General features: G+C 49.3%; 1 protein-coding gene across 2 annotated transcripts in view; it reads right to left on the bottom strand.

Annotated features, from left to right (window-relative positions):
• Window positions 1–23,128, bottom strand: part of cfap46 (cilia and flagella associated protein 46) — a 368,598-nt gene that overhangs the window by 233,741 nt on the left and 111,729 nt on the right. For both annotated transcript variants that reach the window (XM_072479134.1, XM_072479136.1), the window contains 3 exons: window positions 22,393–22,542; window positions 7,181–7,288; window positions 3,682–3,863 (listed from right to left, as the gene is read on the bottom strand). In XM_072479134.1, coding sequence (XP_072335235.1) covers window positions 3,682–3,863; window positions 7,181–7,288; window positions 22,393–22,542 — 440 coding nt within the window. The remainder of the gene's footprint in view (window positions 1–3,681; window positions 3,864–7,180; window positions 7,289–22,392; window positions 22,543–23,128) is intronic.

Below are 23,128 nucleotides of genomic sequence, written 5' to 3'. Positions count from 1 at the left end.
AAAAACTCAACAGGTCTGGCAGCGTCCTGGAGAAAGAAGCAGAGTTAACGTTTTGAATCTGTATGACCTCTTCAGAGCTCAGGAGGTGCAGAAATGTGATGGAATATACAGATGGAGAGGGGGCTGGAGAGGTGGAGCAAAGAAGGTCAGGCTGAGGGGGGGGTTCTGGAGAGATTGAAAAGGACGTCATGGACACAAGACAAAGGGAGTGTTAATGGTAGTGTTAAAGACTAAAGAATGTTTGAATAACGACATACAGGCAAGATAACAGAATGAGTTAATGGTAGAACAAGAATGAGCGCTCTGTGAAAGCAAAACAAATTACAGATGGCCTGTGAGGGAGGGGTGAGGAAAAAAAATCAAAATGGAGGAGATAATTCAAGGTATGAAGTTGTTGAATTCTATGTTAGTCCAGAAGGCTTTAAAGTACTGAATCGGAAGATAAGATGCTGTTCCTCTAGTTTGAGTTGTGCTTCGCTGAAACTCTGCAGTGATAGGAAGGCCGGTGTCATGCTTACAGACAGACCGAAGAGGTTCTACAAAGCGGTCACCCATCTACATTTGGTCTCCAATGTAGAGGAGACCTCAATGTGAGCCGTGAATAAAGTAGGCTGTAAACAGTAGGATAGACCCTTGCACTCGTGCATAGTGCACATACAATGAAAGCTGTATTGCTACATAAAATGTGATACAACAGACTATTGGCATGCAAAAACATGAACCAAGATTTTTTTGGATGTTGGGGACTTGGATTACCCCACCTAAAGAGTTGGTGAGAAACACATCCCTGCAGACTCCGAGAGGTCCGCTGCTATTTTATGCTGTAACAACTATTGAATGGTAGTAGGCAGGGCTTCTGTCCCTCGCTTGGGAGGAAGTCCCATCTTGGAAAGTTGATGGCCAATTGGATTAACCAGCAGCTCTCCAGTCAATTCAGGAAAAGCACTGCAGTGAATAGAATCGGCATGGCAAAACATTTCCTGAGCTGAAGTCACGGGAATCGTGAAAAAAGATGAGTGTCAGGGGTCTGGGTGGGAGAGTACTGAAAGCCTGAGGGTTTGCAAGGTGGGTGATTAGGATCCCAGGGAATAAGCCAGTGGGAGAGGGGTGGTGGTGAAGGGAGTCTGCAGGTGAGACTTCTGATGGAAGCAACCTCCACCTGCCTGCGATCTAAATCCCTTTATTTCTGCCCTTCCCAGCTTGAGCTTTCATCTGGCCGCCAGCTGAAAAATTGAGGATATTCTTTCCATTCAGTCGTGCAATGTGGATGTTGCTCACCAGGCCAGAATGTTTGCCCATGAAAAGGTGGTGGTGAGCTGCGTTCTAGAACTGCTGCAGTCCATGTGGTGTAGGTTCTGTTGGGGAGGGAGTTTCTGGATTGGTACCAAGTGACTGTGAAGGAATGGCAATATATTGAAGGCCCTTAAGTGGTACATCAAGGCCTTAAATGGAACAAGGGTGGGCATCCCTTCCGATATCATGCCTGCCACAGTGTAACCGGGGGTGGGAACCTGAAGCGAATCCCCTGCATGGAACCTTATGAGGTGGGGGTGAGGAGAGTGCAAAGTTCTGACCAATGCTTCCACTGCAGCGGTCGCAGTGGAGGAGCTCTGTAGTGACTGGCAGAATGCATGTTAGGATGTGCCATGATCTACTACATGCTGCATCTCATCATCATGAGGGTACAGACCTTGCCACTAGCAAAATGGCAAGCTGCTCAGGATCAAGAAGGGCAAGAGAGCAAATAGTTTAGAAAGGATCTTCCTGGGCAGGCAAAATAAACATTCCAAACCAAATTTAGAAATCAAACCTTCCATATTCTATTCAGAAGTCAACTAATCCCCTTGTGCATTCATTGTGTTTGTCTTCCATGTGTTTTTGCATGTCCTAGTGCTACTCCAGGGCGGCACAGTACCACAGTGGTTAGCACGGCTGCCTCACAGCTCCAGGGTCCCAGGTTCAATTCCGGCCTCAGGTAACTGTGCGGAGTTTGCACTTTCGCCCTGTGTCTGCCTGGGTTTCCCCTCACTCTCCAAAGATGTGCAGGTTAGGTAGATTGACCATGCTAAATTACCCCTTAGTGTCCAAAAAGGTTAGGTGTGGTTACTAGATTACAGGGATAGGGTGGAGGTATGAGAAGTATGAAAAGCAGAGAAATAGTGCCAGTCATTTCACATTTGTCTGTTCTGTAACTGGAAGTTTGCAAGCCACTGTCAAATAACACTGTCCAAAGATGTGCGGGTTAGGTGGATTGGCCATGCTAAATTACCCTTAGTGTCCAAAAATGTTAAGTGGGGATTACTGGATTACGAAGATAGGGTAGATGCGTGGGATTAAAGTAGGGTGCTCTTTCCAAGGGCCGGTGCAGACTCGACGAGCCGAATGGCCTCCTTCTACACTGTAAATTCTATGATTCTATACTCCAGTGGTTTCAGCATAGCTGGCGGGTGGCTGCTGAATTTCAGTGGAAGGGGTTGAAGATGGCTTTGAAGGATAACCTCGAATAGCACTGGACATAAAAGGACTACCACCTTGACATGGGCATCAGAAATCCAGGCTACCTGGCTGACAGGCTAGCACCAGGTGCACTGGAGAGTGACAGTGGTGGGAAAATGAACTCTGTTTTCTTGAGAGGACAGCAGATAGAACCACTGTCACCTCCCTGGGCTGGCGCTTCAGCAAACCTAGTAATCTGTTGGAAGACAGATTGGTGAACTGCTGTGACAATCTGCAAGCCCCTGTGTATACTGTCATCCACAGCCATATTGGAGGTGACTTGCAGGGTAAGAACTTGCAAAACTTCAGTCTTAATCTCCACTGTTTGCATTGTCAAGCTTTCCTTCATATTGAGAGCAGAGGTCGGGGCCAACAAGCCTCAGACTTTATGCATTTGCACAGACTGGAAGCAGGCTGTACATGCACAGTTCAGCACTGTAGATTCTTTGGGCCAATGAAGGAGCCAGCGCACTGGTGCAGGGAAGAAAAACAGTACGATTAACCGAGCGATGTGACCAAGAGAGCCATTGCTGGCGGAGGAGATAGGGAGAAGTCCGAAAAGAAGAGTCCCAGACATGGGATAGGGCCTGTAAAAGCTCCTGGTTCAGTTAAAAAAAGAGGTGCAGAGAAGCAAACAGGAGAAATGCTGCGGATTGCAGATTTTAAGTGAAGAAGGCTCAGCGGAAGCCCTGGTTATCAAAGAAGGTTCAGAAAAAAGGTGTCAATATCCAAGAATCCAGCCAAAGATTGGCGGCCTGGTGCTTTACCTTTCTGGCCTTGTCTTGTAAAGTTTATTTGTATTAGTTCAAAACCAACGGGATCCTGTTGCGTTATTCACTGAGCAAAGTAGCTTGATTCTCAAATTTTGCCGACTTTAAATAAAACGTTTCTGGTCCCTAACCAGGGGCTGAAGGAAATTTTCTAACGAGACATGTATGCCACATGTGGCTCTACTGCACCAAGATCTGGCACAATGAATTTTGTTTCGGCGCCATTGTGCGCAAGGTGAATATTTTTAAAATGCTAGGTTACAAAGCCTACACTTATTCTGCACTCATTCTGAATGTCAAAGTTAAATTAAACTTGTATTTTTTTCTCAGTTCAGGATAATAATGAACAAATCTAATCGCCAATTTGACAGGAATGAAATAATCATCAAGTTACATTGAATGATATTATACTCACATATCATGTCTCTTGGAACCAGTGCTTGGTGCAGCAATTTTATTTATTGCAAATGCTTTCTGGGCACATCGCATGAGCAATGAGTCATCATTATTCAGGTTAGCAAGTTGCATCAAACGTGTCCATACTTCCAGCTCCAACAGTTGATCAAACCAGGTAGAGTCTAATATTTGTTTCTCCAACTGAAAACGTTTACACAATTTTGTATCAAGATAAGAACACAGACCGGGAAATTTCTCGGGAAGTGGTCACAGCAGTTTTGCCATGATCATGCCTACTGCTGAACTCTGCCATCGATCCTGTCAAAAACTGCTGAGATAGGGGCCAGCAGATTCAGAGCTTTCGAGCAGCATCTATAACCTGCATTCTTTCACCAGAGAGGGCAGAAAGGCTGATGACAATTTATTATTAATAATAATAATAATAATAGCTTATTGTCACAAGTAGGCTTTAATAAAGTTACCCTGTAAAGCCCCTAGTTGCCACATTCCGGCGCCTGTTCGGGGAGGCCGGTACGGGAAATGAACCCGCGCTGCTGGTCTTGTTCTGCAATACAAGCCAGCTGTTTAGCCAACTGTGCTAAACCAGCCCCCTGGTGGGATGGTGGTGCTGAACTCCATTCCTCCCTTTCAGAAAGACAAGAAGGTGGTCCCTGCACTCCATTGTATTAAAAATATGAAATTCCATGGCTCTGCTCTTCGGGGATCAAGTCTCAATTCCAGCCTTGAACATCAGTTAGACCCCTATTCATCTGAATGTGTGTGCGATCTGAGTGAGGATTGGGGCCCAATTAAAACCGGATTTAATGCGTCTCTATGATTTTGGTAAAAATATTTGAAACACGTGAGGCTTTGCAAAAGTGGGTGCGGGGTTACTCCTACTCTGCTAATATAATGGATTGACAGAATTTTCCCAATTATTGACCAAGTGTCAACTGAGGAGGGCAAAGCAGGGTGTAACCTGTCGGCTCGACTGTCGGCATTTCTTCAATATCTGAGCCAAAAAGAGCAAGGAAGTGGGTCCGGTAATGTCATGCTAGCGGGATGGGCTTTGCATGAGCTCGCCCCGCCAGCAACCTCGACTCTTGACAGAGGGTGTCCTAATGCTAAAAAGATAATGGAATAAAAGAACCTCCCCTGCCACGATGGAGCCGAACCCTCCCCAAATCATGGACACGGACCCTACCTCACCTTCCAGTGTGGGGGAATTTTACAATGGGGAGGTCCGTTCATCATATTTAAATGTATTACAATTGGGTTCCTGCAGGAAACCCATTACATCGTTGGTGGGTGCCATCAAATGAAACCATCAAACGATTTCCTCCAAATTTAAAAATCAAGACCAAGGGTCAAACAATAATTTGAAGATCATCTTCCCGGTTCATTGCCGTTTCATAAATTAAAACATATTCTTTACTTTGAACAGGTCAAAGCTGTTGCAATTGCTGGGCAGCACAGCAGCATAGTGGTTAGCACAGTTGCTTCGCAGCGCCAGGGTCCCAGGTTCGATTCCCGTGTTTGCGTGGGTTTCCTCCAGGTGCTCCGGTTTCCTCCCACAGTCCAAAGGTGTGCAGGTTAGGTGGATTGGCTATGCTAAATTGCCCTTAGTCTCCAAAAAAGGTTAGGTGGGGTTACGGGGATAGAGTGGAGGTGTGGGGATAGGGTGGAGGTATGGGCTTAGATAGGGTGCTCTTTCCAAGGGCCGGTGCAGATTCGATGGGCCGAGTGGCCTCCTTCTGCACTGTAAATTCTATAATTGGACATGTTCAAAGTGAAAAATAGCATTAAGCCGAGAGAGGCTGCTAAAATTTTATATTTGTTTAAAAAAAGGTTACATTTCTCAGTTGAGAAATTATGGGCCCAATTCTCCCAAAAAATGGTATGTGTCATTTTGGGTGGGAATCGCGGGGTGATTTCCACTGGGTGTATGGTTATTATCCAGATCGCATTTCACCCATACTAGGTCCATTTTTTTAGGAGTCTGGGGAGATTCTCACTGAAATAGCCCACTTAGGGCAAGATTTTCCATTTGGGTACTATGGGCTGGACTCTCCGCTCTGCTATGCCGGAATCATGAATCTCGATAGTGTGGAGAATCGGACGTCAGCGAAAATCAAGTACCAACCACCATGCTCCAGTGCCTTGTTGGCCCTGGCAGTGCGTTCCATATCCCCTGTCGGCGACAGCATGTAAAGTCTGCATTGGCATGCGTTAACATATCATGACTGGGTTTAGGGCAGTATTTTCCGGGCCTCCGTGATGTGCCACCACCGCCGAGCGGGTGTCCTCATGTATGTCCAATTTTGAGTTGCTTGATCTGCTTAAAAGCTATCCCATGAAGCATGGTGGTAGTGCAGCACAACATGATGGAGGGTGTCCTGAATGGGGAGATGGGATTTTATCTCCACAATGATTGTGTGGTGGTCACTCCTATCAATACAGTCAATGACAGATGTATCTATGATAGGTAGATTGGTGAGGATGAGGTGAAGTAGGTTTTTGCCTCTTGTTGGTTTCCTCACCACCTGGCGTATACCTTTCACCTCCTTCCTCACTGTCCAAGGCCCCAAGCACTCCTTTCAGGTGAAGTAGCATTTTACTTGCATCTCCTTCAATTTGCTCTCTTGTATTTGATGCTCCCAATGCAGTCTCCTCTAAACACAGACTGGGGTACTGCTTTGAATAATTTTTGCTCAGTCTGCAAGCATGCCTCCAACCTGCCTGTTGTTTGTCATTTCAACTTCCCATCTTGCTCTCATGTCCATCTTTGGCATCCAATGAAGCCCAACATAAACTGGATGAACACTTCATCTTCCAATTAGGTAGGTTACAGTCTTCTGGACTCAACAATGAGCTCAACAACATTAGACTGTGAACTTTCTCCTCCATCTTGGTGCCTTTTTTTTTCTTAAACCTGATTTTTTTTCTCCCAATGCAACACCCCCCTCCCCAACATGGCCATCTGTCACTTGTTCCTAGGTTCTGCCTTACTGAGCACTCACCTTTGTTCTCCTATTAACACATCTATTATCTTACCTTTATGCCACCATCAGCACCTTCCACAGTCCTTAACACCGCCATTCAACTTTTCTTTGCCTTGTGCCCTAAACAGCTTTGTGCAATCTCTCCTAGCTCACACCTATCGCTAAGCTATTTTGCTCCACCCCTTCTTAAACAGTGCAAAATCCATAATTTCTCCCTCTTTTTAGCTCTGAAGAAGAGTCATACAGCTCGAAAGGTTAACTCCATTTCTCTCTCCACAGGTGCTGTCAGACCCGCTGAGTTTTTCCAGTATTTTCTGTTTTTAACCTCAGAATTCCAGCATCCGCGGCAATTCATTTTTATTTTAACCAGAATTGTGCGTGCATGGCGCGGACAACATTTTGGACGAGAAATGAAACCAATAGCACAGAAAACACAAGTGATATGTAACCAAATCTTCCCGCTGTTGATTAAAAAAATCTGCCATCATAATGTCAAGCACGATGTTAATTGCTTACCTCAAGAAGACTGGGAACAGTAAATTTCATCAGGTTGCTGTTGTTACAGGAATACATCTCCAGAGCAATAAGAGCCTGGATCATTGAAGCCTGGCTATCATTACTCTGCTGTAAAAGACAAAGAATATTTCAGATCACATATACACTATGTGAACAAAAATTAATAGAAGAATCTACAAACAGACCTAAGTAGAATCCTGTTCTACTAATATTCTTTAAATAGTGCTAAAAGCACCAAATACTTGCATTAATTTCTTTACTGTTCGCAACAAGCTCAGCTGATATTCAACAGAAAGCAAAAAGTAATTTGAAGATCATTGTTAAATATTTGGAAAGTCAAAGCGCAATCCTTCAGAGTCAGCATCGCTTTATGAAGGGAAAATCGTGTTTGACTAATTTGCTCGAGTTCGTCATAGAATTTACAGTGCAGAAGGAGGCCATTCACAGCTCCAGGGTCACAGGTTCGATTCCCGGCTTGGGTCACTGTCTGTGCAGAGTCTGCACATCCTCCCCGTGTCTGCGTGGGTTTCCTCCGGGTGCTCCGGTTTCCTCCCACAGTCCAAAGATGTGCAGGTTAGGTGGATTGGCCATGTTAAATTGCCCTTAGTGTCCAAAATTGCACTTAGTGTTGGCTGTGGTCACTGGATTATGGGGATAGGGTGGAGATGTGGGGAGGTGTTGACCTTGGGTAGGGTGCTCTTTCCAAGAGCCGGTGCAGACTCGATGGGTCGAATGGCCTCCTTCTGCACTGTAAATTCTATGATAATCTATGATTTGGCCCATCGAGTCTGCATAGGCTCTTGGAAAGAGCACCCTACCCAAGGTCAACACCTCCACCCTATCCCCATAACCCAGTAACCCCACACTACACTAAGGGCAATTTTGGACACTAAGGGCAATTTATCATGGCCAATCCACCTAACCTGCACATCTTTGGGCTGTGGGAGGAAACCGGAGCACCCGGAGGAAACCCATGCACACGGGGAGGATGTGCAGACTCCGCACAGACAGTGGTCCAAGCCGGAATCGAACCTGGGACCCTGGAGCTGTGAAGCAATTGTGCTATCCACAATGCTACCGTGCTACCTTCTTCAAAGATGTAACAAGCCACGTAGATAATGGGCATCCTGTAGATATAGTATATCTGGACTTGCATTTGTTACGGTGCCACACAAATGGTAAATGCACCAGGTACGATCACATGCGGTTAGGGGCGATTTATTTAGCTTGGTAGAGGATTGGCTAACCAACAGAAGGAAGAGTTGGGAGAGAGTCTTTTTCTGCTTGGCCAGATGTAACTAGTGGTGTGTCACAGGGTTCAGACCTCGGGCCCCAACTATTTACAATCTATATTAATGACTTGGATGCAGGGAAAGAAGGTACCGTCGCCAAATAGGTGAGATCATAAGTTGCAAAGAGGAAATAAGAAATTTACAAATGGATATAGATAAGTTAGGTGTGTGGTCCAAAATTTGGCAGATGGAATTTAACGTGGATAAGTGTGGGGTTTCCATTTTGGTCAGGAAAATAGAACGGCAACTTATTACCTAACTAGAGAGAAACTTCAGAGTGCTTCGGCGCAGAGGGATCTGGGTGTCCCCGTGCATGAATGTCAGAAAACTAGTATGCAGCTACAACAGGTAATAAGGAAGGCAAATGGAATTTTGGCATTTATGACTAAAGGAACAGAGTATAAAAGTAGGGAAGGGTTGCTGCAACTGTACAAGGCTTTGATGAGACCCCACCTGGAGTACTGAGTATAGTTTTGGTCCCCTTACTTGAGGAGGGATGCAGTAAAATTGGAGGCAGTTCAGAGGATGTTCATGAGATTGATTCCAGAGATGAGGGTTTTTTTTGTGAAGAGACATTGAACCATTTAGGCCTATACTCTCTCGAGTTTAGAAGAATGAGGAGAGATCTAATTGAGGTAAATATGATTATGAAAGGTATTCACAAAGTAGACATCGAACGGATGTTTTGTCTTGTGGGGCAATCTGCAACGAAGGGTCATAGTTTTAGGACAAGGGGTAGCAGACTTAAAACAGAAATAAGGAGAAATTCCTTCTCTCAAAGTGTTGTAAATCTGTGGAATTAACTACCCCAGACTGCGGTGGATGCTGGGATATTGAGTAAATTTAGGGAGGAGATGAACAGATTTTTAATTAGTAATGGGTTGGAGCGTTATGGAGAATGGACAGGAAAGTGGAGCTGAGGTTGAACTGAGATCAGCTGTGATCGTATTGAATGGTGGAGCAGGATCGAGGGGCGGAATTCCCTACTCCTGCTCCTAGTTCTTATGTCCTCATGAAATTATTCTGGCTGAAAGAAAAAAAGGGAAGATCCATGATAGGGTGGAAGGCAGGAGCGATTGGAGGTTGGAGAGTGGTGGGTTGGTGAGACAGCACTTGCTGTCTGAATAAAATGGGAGCATTTGTTACAATCTTTAATTGTTGAAGTTGTATTGAGTCTGGGTGGCTGTAATGTATCAAATAAAGAAGCCAAGATCAGGGATGTCAACCTGGGAGTGGGGTGGAGAATTAAAATGGCAATGACTGGTTGCTCAGTGTCATGCTTGTGGAATGAACAGAGGAGTTCAGCAAAGTAGTCACCCAATCTTTGTGTGGTCTCCGAATCTTTGTGTGGTCTCCCCAATGTGAAGGAAACTTCAACATGAGCAATATACTAAACTGAATAAGTAAAAGCAAGTGCCTGTTATTGTTCCACCTTAATGGGGCGACTAGGGGCTTTTCACAGTAACTTCATTGCAGTGTTAATGTAAACCTACTTGTGGCAATGAAGATTATTATAATTATTATAAATAGGGGCTTGTGTTAGCTATGGCGCAGTGGTATAACGCTTTGCCCTCTTTCTCTGAAAGTCATGTGATCAAATCCCACTTCAGGGCTTGAGCATAAATAGTTTTGTTAAATTAGTTCAGTTAAAAGCTGCAATGCCTGAGTTGTTGTTTCTCAATAAGGTAAAAATCTGAGACCCTGTGATAGTCACCACTGTTGTATTATATTGTATATATGGGGATTACGGTAAGACCCCTTTACTTCAGGTACGGGGGTAGATCCCTGCCTGCTGGCTCCGCCCAGGAGGCTGGGTATAAATGTGTGTGCTCTCCGAACAGCAGCCATTTCGTAAGCTGCTGTCGGAGGCCACACATCTCTGTGTAATAAAGCCTCGATTACATTCTACTCTCGTCTCGTCGTAATTGACAGTGCATCAATTTATTACACAGAGATCTTTCAGAGATGGACCTCCGCATAAAGCCGGATCGCCTGCAGCTGCATCCTTAAGCAGACAACGCCAAAAAGGACTTCCAACATTGGCTAGCTTGCTATGAAGCATACATCGGGTCTGCGCCAGACCCAATCTCAGAAGCACATAAGCGCCAGATTCTGTACACGTGGCTGAGCTCCAACGTTTTTCCCCTCGTCCAGGACGCGCCAACCTATGGAGAGGCCATGGCGCTACTGAAGGAGAATTACGCTCAGCAGACCAACAAGATCTACGCCAGGCACCTCCTGTCCACGCAGCACCAACTTCCCGGTGAGTCTGAGGAAGATTTCTGGCGTGCCCTGCTCGCCCTGGTGAGAGACTGTGACTGCCAGGCCGTTTCAGCCACTGAACATTCGAACCTGCTAATGAGAGATGTATTCATTACGGGCATAGGGTCGGACTACATCTGCCAGCGCCTCTTAGAAGGGGCCACGCTTGACCCCGCGGCGACCAAGAAACTAGCGCTCTCGCTCACGGTCGCCTCACGCAACGTACAGGCTTATACCCCCGACCACACGGCACCCCCCCCGTGTATCATGGGCCCCGCCAGCCGCCACCCCATCGTGGACCCCATCAGCAACCGCCCTCAGCCAACCCCACACCTGCGCCGCGCGGCAGCCAACCAACCCCGGGGAACCCACGTGCTACTTCTGTGGACAGACAAAACACCCCCGGCAGCGCTGCCCGGCACGGAGCGCGCTCTGCAAGGCCTGTGGCAAGAAGGGACATTTCGCTGCAGTATGCCAGGCCCGCTCAATCGCCGCTATTGTCCCAGCACCCGCTACGTGCGGCCAGTGGGCGCTGCCATCTTGCTCTACTCACAACACGTGCGGTCCATGGGCGCCGCCATCTTGCTTGCCTCAGAACCAATGGGCACCACCATCTTGCCTGCCCCAGGACACATGCGGCCCGAGGGTGCCACTATCTTGCCTGCCCCAGGACACGTGAGGCCCGTGGGCGCCACCATCTTACCCGCCTCAGGACCCCTGCCCGTCGGGCACCTCTTCGGGCTGCCTGAAACCGCCAACGACCAGCCGCGCCTCGCCTCGGTCACGATCGACCAGTCACGACGGCACAACCTCGCGACCGCTTCGACAAAGGTGAAGGTCGACCGACATGAGATATCCTGCCTTCTGGACTCCGGGAGCACTGAGAGCTTCATCCACCCCGATACGGTAATGCGCTGCTCCCTCGCGGTACACCCCACTAACCAAAGAATCTCCCTGGCCTCCGGATCCCACTCCGTGGCAATCCGGGGGTACTGCATCACCACCTTCACCGGCCAGGGCGTAGAGTTCAGCGGCTTCCGGCTCTACGTCCTCCCCAACCTCTGCGCTGCCTTGCTACGCGGCCTGGACTTCCAGTGCAATCTCCAGAGCCTAACCCTAAAATTTGGCGGGCCTCTAAAACCCCTTACTGTTTGCGGTTTCGTGACCCTTAAGGTCAACCCTCCTTCCCTGTTTGCAAACGTCACCCCGGATAGCAAACCCATCACCACCAGGAGCAGACGGTACAGCGCCCAGGACAGGACCTTCATCGGGTCTCAGGTCCAACGGCTGCTGCGGGAGGGTATCATCGAGGCCAGCAACAGCCCCTGGAGAGCCCAAGTGCTAGTGGTGAAAACCAGGGAGAAAAACAAGATGGTCATTGACTATAGTCAGACCATCCATCAGTACACGCAGCTCGACGCGTACCCCCGACAGGTCCACGCATATCTGATATGGTCACTCAGATTGCACAGTACCGGGTCTTCTCGACAGTGGACCTGAAGTCTGCCTACCACCAGCTCCCCATCCGTAAGGCGGACCGCCCATACACTGCGTTTGAAGCAGACGGCCGCCTTTGCCATTTCCTTAGGGTTCCCTTCAGCGTCACCAACGGGGTCTCGGTCTTCCAATGGGAGATGGACCAAATGGTTGAACGGATCGGGCTGCGGGCCACTTTCCCATCCCTGGACAATGTCACCATCTGCGGCCACGACGCTAACCTTTCCAAATTTCTCCACGCTGCCACACTCCTCAACCTAACTTACAACAAGGAGAAGTGCGTGTTCAGCACGAACCGATTAGCCATCCTCGGCTATGTGGTTCAGAACAGAGTTCTAGGGCCCGACCCCGATCGCATGCGCCCACTCATGGAACTCCCCCTCCCCCACTGCTCCAAGGCCCTCAAACGATGCCTAGGGTTCTTTTCGTAGTACGCCCAGTGGGTCCCAGACTATGCGGACAAGTCCCGCCCACTCATTCAATCCACCGCTTTCCCACTGACGGCCGAGGTTCACCAGGCCTTCAACCGTATCAAGACCGACATCGGCAAGGCCGCAATGCATGCGGTCGATGAGATGCTCCCCTTCCAAGTCGAGAGCGATGCATCAGACGTCACTCTGGCCGCCACCTTCAACCAGGCAGGCAGGCCCGTGGCATTCTTTTCCCGCACCCTACATGCCTCCGAAATTCGGCACTCGTCCGTCGAAAAGGGGGCCCAAGCGATCGTTGAAGCTGTGCGACATTGGGGGCATTACCTCGCCGGCAGGAGATTCACTCTCCTCACTGACCAACAATCGGTTGCCTTCATGTTTAACACACAGCGGGGTAAGATCAAAAATGATAAAATCTTGAGGTGGAGGATCGAGCGTTCCACCTACAGTTACGATATTTTGTATCGCCCAGGTAAGCTCAACGGGCCCCCCGATGCCCTGTCCCGAGATAAATGTGCCTGCGCCCAAGTGGACCGACTCCGGACCCTGCACCCGCTTTTACCACTTCATTAAGGCCCGCAATCTGCCCTACTCCATCGAGGAAGTCAGGGCTATCACTAGAGACTGCCAGGTCTGCGCGGAGTGTAAACCGCACTTCCACCAGCCAGACCGTGCATGCCTGGTGAAGGCCTCCCGCCCCTTTGAATGCCTCAGCGTGGACTCACAACACGTACTTTCTTAATGTGGTTGACGAGTATTCCCGATTCCCCTTTGCCGTCCCATGCCCCGATATGACGTCTGTCACTGTCATCAAAGCCCTCAACACTATCTTCACTCTGTTCGTTTTCCCCGCCTACGTCCACAGCGACCGGGGATCCTCATTTATGAGCGAGGAGCTGCGCCAGTACCTGTTCAACAGGGGCATTGCCTCAAGCAGGACGACCAGCTACAACCCCAGGGGAAACGGGCAGGTGGAGCGGGAGAATGGGACGGTCTGGAGGGCCGTCCAGCTGGCCCTGCGGTCCAGAAATATCCCGGCCTCCCACTGGCAGGAGGTCCTGCCGACGCACTTCACTCCATTCAATCACTCCTGTGCACCGCGACGAACGAAACCCCCCATGAACGTCTCTTTGCCTTCCCCAGGATGTCCACCTCCGGGGTTTCGCTCCCAATGTGGCTGGCAGCTCCAGGACCCGTTCTCCTCTGCAAGCACGTGCGGCTCCACAAGGCGGACCCGTTGGTTGAGAGAGTACAGCTACTCCATCCGAACCTGCAGTACTCCTACTTAGCGTACCCTGAAGGCCGCCAAGACACAGTCTCCCTCAGGGATCTGGCACCAGCTGGGTCCCCACACACCCTCCCCCTGCCCCGGCGCTACCCTCCCCTCCCCTGCCGCACCCCACCGCAGCCCCCGCTCCAGTTCAATCCATCCTCCCCTTGCTCCCACCCAGGCATGAAGAGGATTTTGACATGCTCCCGGAGTCACCGAAGACCAAGCCGACGCCAGAGTCGCCACCAGCACTGCGACGCTCTCAATGACAGATCAAGGCGCCCGATCGTCTAAATTTGTAACCACCTCTGTAATTTTAAAACCAATCTGTATGTATGTAGTTTTCCACCACCCCTGCTGGACTCATTTTTTACAGGGGGTGAATGTGGTAGTCACCACTGTTGTATTATATTATATATATGGGTATTACGGGAAGGCCCCTGTACTACATGGACGGGGGTAGATCCCTGCCTGCTGGCTCCGCCCAGGAGGCGGAGTATAAATGTGTGCGCTCTCCGAAGAACAGCCATTTTGTAAGCTGCTGTAGGAGGCCACACTTCTCTGTGTAATAAAGCCTCGATTACATTCTACTCTCATCTCGTCGCAATTGACAATGCATCAGGCCCCATCTACTCAAAAGATTGTCAGACTGCCTCTTCTGCAGCGTTATTTGTAGTCAGGCGTTCCTGGAGAGGGAACATGTAGTGCTGCTGGCACTATCGATGCATTGTGTATCCAGTGGGCACCACAGGGATTCGAGTGTTTTTTATCAACCCCTTCAATCACATTTTGATTTAAGGTTTTAAGTTTCCTTTAAGATTTGTTTTTTTTTTTACTTCGGTGGCATCTGTGAAGGAGTTAGTCGTACATTTGGTGGCTTCCGCTCGGGTCGAACTCTTGGAACCTTTCCCCCGTTTTTCTGCCGGACTTGAATTGTAAAACTTATGTCAGAGGCAATTGTGCACTGAATTCCCACATCGGTGCATGGAGAGAAGGACTAGAAGTGCGCGTAAAGGCAGAAACAGAAAAACAGAGAAGGCTTGGGCTGAAGCTGCAGCGGGAGACAGCATGGCGGAGGATCGGACCTCTGGTTTGTCGACCCAGCGGTCAACGGAGCAGCTGATACAAGTTATTCTGGAAAGCTTTGCTCAGCAGAAACAGGACTGCTTGGACACGATAAAAGAGTCAATTGAGCGACTGGAGCTTAGATTGGACGCCCAAGGTCGGGCGATCCAGAAGGTAGAGAAGGTGCTGGCTGAGCATTAGGAACATCAAACTGCGGTGGAGTTGGAGGTGGGGATGCTGAGAGACCAGCAGAAGAAGCTCCGGGAGAAGGTGGAGGACCTAGAGAATAGGTCCCACCGGAAGAACTTGAGAATCGTTGGGCTCCCGGAGCTGGGGGATGGGGCATTCTCCCAACCCTTGGAGGTGGACAGGGCTCACAGAGCACTCGCGAGGAAGCCGCGAATGGGAGACCTTTCAAGGGAAATGGTGGTGAGATTCCACAGGGACTTGGATAAAGAGCACATTTTACAGTGGGCCAAGCAGACGCGGAGCTGTAAGTGGGACAATAATATCCTGCGGGTCTACCAAGACCCGAGTGTGGAGGTGGCCAGGAGAAGAGCAGGCTTCAACCAGATTAGATCGATCCTTTTTAAGAAAAAGGTGAAGTTCGGACTGTTGTATCCGGCCCATCTCTGGGTCACTATGAGGAACAGCACTTTTATTTTGAGTCACCGGAGGATGCGCTGGACTTCGTGTAAAGGAAAGGGTTGGTGGTGGACTGAGAACGTTTGAACTTTCCTGCAACGTTCATGTTTTTTTTTTCTGTTTTCTGTTCTTTAAAAAAAAGTTTCCCGTTTTTTGTTTTGTGGAAGCGGTTTGTAATGCCTTCTGTATTGATTTGGGACCAGTGGCAGAGCTGAGTGAGTTAAGGTTTTCATTTGCACTGTTGGGGGATGGAGGTGTGCTTGTTTAGATTTTGATGTTTTTCTGTCCGGCAATTGTGTGGGAATTGTTTGATGTTAGAGCATGTTTGTATGAGCGGGAGGGAGGGTGGGGAGGAAACAATAGATGGGAGACTATCCGGCACCAGGGATGGGGGCCACCAAACTAGCTGGGCGGGCTAGCTCACGGGAGCGTAGTGGGGGGTGTGCATTTGTTCGGTTTATTAAAGGGGTTGGGTTACAGAGTGTTGTTACTGGGGGGGGGGGGGGGGGGGGGGGGGATGTTCTGCTGACGAGGGAGGAACTTGGGCTAAGGAACAGAGAGGAGGTTGGGGGCGGAGGCTGCCTGGGGGTGGGCCAGTGGAGGCGCGGAGCATGGGCTGGAGGTGGGCCCAATAAAGGGGATGGTTGCTCAGCGAAGCGGGAGGGCAATGAGCCCCCCAACTAGGCTGATCACCTGGAATGTTCGAGGGTTAAATGGGCCGGTCAAGAGGGCACATGTGTTCGCGTATCTTAGGGGACTGAAGGCGGACGTGGTAATGTTGCAGGAGATGCACCTCAAGAGTAACTGACCAGATTAGATTGAGGAAAGGCTGGGTCAGTCAGGTCTTTCACTCGGGACGAGATTCAAAGACTAGAGGGGTCGCAATCCTGATCAATAAGCTTGTGGTGTTTGAGGCGGATAGAATAGTCTCGGATGTGGGAGGTCAGTACATTATGGTCAGTGGGAATCTGGAGAAGGTGCAGGTGGTATGAGCAAATGTGTATGCGCCAAATTGGGATGATGTGGATTTTATAAAGAGGATGCTGGGAAGATACTGGACCTGGACTCGCACAGGTTGGTCATGGGGGGGGACTTCAACACAGTTATTGACCCTGGCTTGCACCGGTCTAGCTCGAAAATGGGCAGGGTGCCAGCAATAGCAAAGGAACTAAAGGGGTTCATGGAGCAGATGGGGGGGGGTAGATCCATGGAGATTTGGGCAGCCGAGGGTGAAGGAGTTCTCCTTCTACTCACACGTGCATAAAGTGTACTCACAGATTGATTGATTTATTTTGAGCAGGGCCTTACTGGCAGGGACGGTGGACACGGGGTACTCGGCGATCACAATTTCAGACCATGTTCCGCACTGGGTTGACCTGCAGGTTAGTAAAGGCAATAGCCAGCGCCCGCACTGGAGGTTAGTTGTGGGACTTTTGGTTGACGAAGGGGTGTGCGAGCGGCTGAGGAAATGTATTCAGAGCTACCTGCAGGTCAACGACACGGGGGAAATTTCAGCAGCAGTGGTCTGGGAAGCAATGAAGCCAGTGGTCAGAGGGGAGCTGATCTCGATACGGGCCCATAGGGACAAGGTAGACAGGGCAGAGACGGACCGACTGGTAAAGGAGATACTACAGATCGATAGGAGGTATGCGGAGACCCCAGGGGCAGGGCTATTAAGGGAACGGCAGAGGCGACAGGCGGAGTTCGGCTTGTTAACCACAGGGAGGGCGGTGGAGCAGCTGAGAAAGGCGAGGGGGTGATCTTAGTATGGAGAGAAGGCCAGCAGAATGCTTGCACAGCAGCTTAGAAAGAGGGAGGCAGCCAGGGAGATAGGAAAAGTAAATGACGGAGATGGGAACCTGGTTGGAGATTCAGCAGGGGTGAATAAGGCGTTTCAGGATTTCTACAGTAGGTCAGGACCCCCTACGGGGCCGGAGGGGATGAGACACTTCTTGGGGGAGTTGAATTTCCCAAAGGTGGACGGGGAGCTCGTAGAAGGGCTGGGGCCCCCAATCGGATTGGAAGAGATAGTGGAGGGTCTGAAGGCCATGCAGTCAGGTAAAGCGCCAGGGCCGGATGGGTACCCAATGGAGTTTTATAAAATGTTCTCTGGGATATTGGGGCCAGTGTTGATGAGGATGTTCAATGAGGCAAGGTAAAGAGGGGTGCTGCCCCCGACGATGTCACAGTTCACGATTTCGATGATTCTGAAGCGAGACAAGAACCCGGAGCTGTGTGGGTCCTACAGGCCGATATCCATGTTGAATGTGGATGCCAAACTGCTGGCCAAAACTTTGAGGATTGAGGATTGTGTTCCGGACGTTATTGGGGAGGACCAGACGGAGTTTGTTAAGGATTGGCAGTTGGTGGCCAATGTAAGAAGGTTGTTAAATGTGATCATGATGCCCCTGGAAGGTAGGGAGGTGGAGGTAGTGATCGCAATGGATGCAGAAAAGGCTTTTGATCGGGTAGAATGGGATTATCTGTGGAGGTACTGGGACGGTTTGGATTTAGGCGGGGCTTTATTGACTGGGCAGGATGCTGTATCAGGCTCCTGTGGCAAGCGTACGGACCAATTGAACAACATCGGACTATTTTAGACTGCACCGGGGGGACGAGACAGGGTTGTCACCTCTCCCCACTGTTGTTCACGTTAGCTATATAGCCGCTGGCAATTGCTATGAGAGCCTGGTCCGGGGAGGGGGGAGGTGGAGGAGCACAGAGTCTCGCTCTATGCAGACGACCTGCTTCTGTATGTATCGGACCCAATAGAGGGGAAGAAATCATGAGCATTCTAGGGGAATTTGGCCGGTTTTCGGGGTATAAGCTAAATATGGGTAAAAGTACGATATTTGCGGTCCAGGCGAGGGGATAGGAGAGGCGATTGGGGGAGCGGCCTTTCGATTAGTAGGTACGGGTCCTGGAGCTTTAGGTACCTAGTCTTTCAAGTGGTGCGGGAATGGGCCCGGCTGCATAAATTAAATCTGGCCCAACTAGTAGACCAAATGAAGGACGATTTTTGGAGATGGGACGCGCTCCCGCTGTCATTAGCTGGGAGGGTGCAGACCGTGAAGATGACGGTCCTCCCGAGATTCATGTTCGTGTTTCAATGTCTCCCCATCTTTATTCCGCGGTTCTTTTTTAAACGGGTCAACAAAGTGATCAGTGGCTTTGTTTGGGCGAGTAAGGAAGGTAATGCTCGAGTGGAGTCGGGGAGAGGGCGGGCTGGCCAAATTTTAGTAACTATTACTGGGCGGCGAATATAGCCATGATCAGGATGTGGGTGGTGGGGGAGGGGTCAGCATGGGAGTATATGGAGGCGGCCTCATGCAAGGGCACCAGTCTCGGGGTGTTGGTAACTGCGCCTCTGCCGTTCTCGCCGGCACGGTACTCCACCAGCCTCGTGGTGGTGGCGGCCCTGAGAGTCTGGGGGACAATGGAGGAGACATGTGGGAGCAGAGGGAGCATCAGTCTGGTCCCCAATCTGTAATAATCACCGGCTTGCCCCAGGAAGTATAGAGGGGGAGTTCCGGATATGGCGGAGAGCAGGGATTGAGAGGATGGGGGATATGTTGATAGAGGGGAGTTTTCCGAGTATGAGGGCGCTGGAGGAGAAGTTTGGGTTGGCGAGGGTAAACAAATTCAGGTATCTGCAGGTGCGGGACGTCCTACGTAAACAGGTGCCAACCTTCCCACTCCTACCGCTGAGGGGGATTCAGGACAGGGTAGTTTCCAGAGGGTGGGTGGAAGAAGGGAGCGTCTCTGACATTTGCAAGGAACTTATGGGGTCAGAGGAGACGCAGAACGAGGGTCTGAAGCGCAAGTGGGAGGAGGAGCTGGGAGGAGAGATAGAGGATGGTCTATGGGCAGACGCATTGAGTAGAGTCAAAGCATCCGCAACATGTGCCAGGCTCAGCCTGGTACAATTCAAGGTCATTCACCGGTCTCATATGACAGCGGCCCAGATGAGCAGATTCTTTGGGGTGGAAGACAGGTGCGTAAAATGTTTGGGAGGACCAGCGAACCATGTCCACATGTTCTGGGCATGTCCGAAGCTTAGGGGATTTTGGCAGGGGTTTGCAGATGTCATGTCCACGGTGTTAAAATCAAGGCTGGCACTGAGTCCAGAGGTGCCGATTTTCAGGGAGTCGGAAGACCCGAGAATCCAGGAAGAGAAAGAGGCAGACGTTCTGGCCTTTGCTTCCCTGGTAGCCTGGAGACGGATACTATTAGCTTGGAGGGACTCAAAGCCCCCAAAGTCAGAGACCTGGCTATCGGACATGGCTAGCTTTCTCTGTTTGGAGAAAATCAAGTTCGCCTTGAGAGGGTCACTGTTAGAGTTCGCCCGGAGGTGGCAACCGTTCATCGACTTCTTCGCGGAAAATTAATCGTCAGCAGAAAGGGGGAGGGGGGTTTAGTTTAGCTTTAGAGTAGGGAGTTAATAAAGGTGGGACCTGTAAGGGAGGGAGACGGCTTTTGCACTATGTTTATAGTTTCATGTACAATGTTTATTTTGTTGTTGTTAGAATACCAAAAATACCTCAATAAAATGTTTATTAAAAAAAAAAAGGCTTGTTTTTGTTTGACGCGGTATCCCTTTAAGGGGCTGGCTTTTTATTTGTTCTCTTTTTTTGTAACTTAGTTTGTTTGCTTGGCCCAAAACCTGATATAAATATGGACACCTGGCCCAACTGTCAGTACCTCTTCTGCATCTACGTTCGTGGCCTGGTGTCCTAAGAGGGAGAACACGGTGTCTGCCAACATGATGGAGGTCTTCTGTGACCAGTGGCACCATTGGGGCTGGGGTGCTTTATTGACTCCTTAAACAGATTTTAATTTGAAGCTTGTAAATTTCCTTTGAGATACTGGGCGGGATTCTCCAATAATGGGGCTATTTCCCATGCCCGTGAAAAAACACGTGCAAATCACTTTGGACTGATCTGAAGAAAGTCCAGGGTGATTCTGCGATTTGTTGGGGGGGGGGGGGGGGGGGGTAGCAGGGCCCCGGATTAGTCCTCGCAGCTCCGGCTGCCGATTCGGGGCCTTGCACTTCTGGCCGGGGGTCCGCACATGTGCATGGCAGCGGCCAATGTCAGCCACCCCGCACGACTGGCCGATCCATACCGCGGATGGGCACGAAGAAGGTAGGACCCCTCCCCGATCGATAGCCTGGCCGTACTGAAGGCCCCCCCCCCCCCTCTGGTGATAGATCTCCCTGCCCCCCCACCAGGGCACCCACCACTCTGAGTGCCCACCGGGTGGAACCATGAGAGAACCACGCTGGCAGGAACACGGCCAGCTGCACTTGGAGAAACGCCCTGGGACCTCTTTCAATGGCCCCCAACTGGCGCCGCGTTAACCTCGCGCGCCTGATTGGCGGCGATTCTCCGGGGACTGTAGAATTGCGGGAGCGCAGTTGGACCCGATCTCGGGTCTACGCCCATTCGCTGCCCCGAGCGCGATTTCGGCACAGAGGCTCAGAGAATCCCACCCCCTGACTTTTCTGCAGCATGCCTTTAAGGGCTTCCCCTTTAATTTAGCCCTAAGGTGGATAATTGGATGATTTGTTTTGCTCAAAAAGATTATACATGGGAACATCTGGACCTTCAGAATCCTTCTTCCTCAATATACAATCATTGGAATTATTGAAACCCAATCCAATTTTGTTAAACTCCCAGCAAACAAGTGAGCCTCCCTGAGATGAAATTGGTCCCATTCCTGTTGAAGTGCAACCCATCCCTTTTGAACAGTTGCCTCCTGTCCCAGAATTGGTCCCAATGCCCCAAGAATCTGAAGCCATGCTTAAGTGTTTGTGATCCTGGTATAGTGGGAAGGGAGGAAGTTAATGAATAAGAGTTACAGCTCCTTTATTTCTATGAGAAATGCTTTGGGAAAGGGAACAGGTTTTGTAGTGATGAAAGACTGGAATAGGCTGTCACAGAGGCAGCAGTCCTATCAGAAATCATGTTTGGTGATGACATCATGCTGGGGTGACAGAAAAGGTGGAGGATGATCCACTGCATATGGAGGCTGCGAGAAACAGCTCATGCATGCAACAGCTTTGTCCTTTCTTTGGACTTCACACCGGCGAATTGAGGACTAAACAGGTAACTGCATATTTGACCAAACCTGGCACATGCATGTGAACTAGCAAGTGCTTTGGTAAGCAACAACCCGACTGTTGCCAAAGGCTTCAGTACTATGCAAATAAATGTCAGCAGGTTTTGTGTGCAGATTTCCATGAATGCACCTGGAGCAGTTTAAACTGTTCTTCGTATAAACCTTACATTACTGATTCCTGAGCTGCTTTCCAATCTTTAGGGACAAAGTTATTATTGTCCAGGTGGTCATTATTGCAACGACCCCTTTCCCCATTTTGCATTCAGCGTATTTGGTGGGAAACAATGGGATACATCACAGCTCTCTTTACAGCTCAGGAAGTTCATTCACCTGAAAGTTTACTGTTCCCTACCACCAAGCAGGGATGCCTGCTCGGACCTCGGACCGTGCCACCTGGAGTATAAAAAGAAGTTTTGCAATCGAGCCAAATCCACATCACCATTTTCATATCCAAATCACCTTTCCCTGTTCCTTCAGCAACACTTTAGGACAATGGTGCCACCCTCTTGTCATCTCTGCAAAGCAGACTGGAGTTTCCATACTGCATTCTAGAGCAGTGTTGCCCTCCCATCTATGGTACAGCAGCACAAACTTTTTCAAAGGTGACAAAACTTTACATTAATGCTTTACCTCTTCATCATTTCCCAAATTTGGTCCTATCTGTTGCTGAAGAAGCTGTTTTACTTTGACCCATGTGACAACAATCTGACGTCTCACAGAAATAGGAACAACATCAGAGGGTACATTTCCATTTGTAAGATTTAATGCATATTCACAGACCTACAGTCCAAACAAAATTATGTGAGTTATTCTGTTATTACTATTCATAACTTTAAAATATACTGAGCAATTAAACATCAAATAATTGCCATTTACTGAAAATGAATCCAATCAACTTGATTACTAAAATGTATTGGTTTGAATTTAAAAGCAGAACAAAGTCAAACTAGTTCAACACCAGCTGAATAATGTACACCAAATAGGTAATTACCTAACTTAACTTCTTAATTATATAAGTCCTGCACGTAACAAAGGAAAAGAGTCCTGGAGAGCCTTACTCTGTGTACACACCTAAAAATGTCATCATGATGTTGTATGTTGTCTTCTACTCCCACAATACTTGAAACTCAGGGTCTTGCCATTCCCCCAGGTCATTTTAACTTTAATCTGATTTATTGGAACACTTCACATTAACGTCTCCTCCCCTTCCAATAATTACATCTCTGTAGTACTGAGGTTATCCATGAAGGCCATCTTCTCAACCTTACCCCTCGCCTGAGGTGTGGTGACCCTCAGGCTAAATCACCACCAGTCAGCGCTCTCTCTCAGACGGGAGAGCAGCCTATAGTCCTCTGGTTCTATGCGA

Source organism: Scyliorhinus torazame, chromosome 16, assembly GCF_047496885.1.
Source record: "Scyliorhinus torazame isolate Kashiwa2021f chromosome 16, sScyTor2.1, whole genome shotgun sequence".
Classification (NCBI taxonomy): Eukaryota; Metazoa; Chordata; class Chondrichthyes; order Carcharhiniformes; family Scyliorhinidae; genus Scyliorhinus; species Scyliorhinus torazame.
This window is presented reverse-complemented; position numbering and strand designations above follow the sequence as displayed.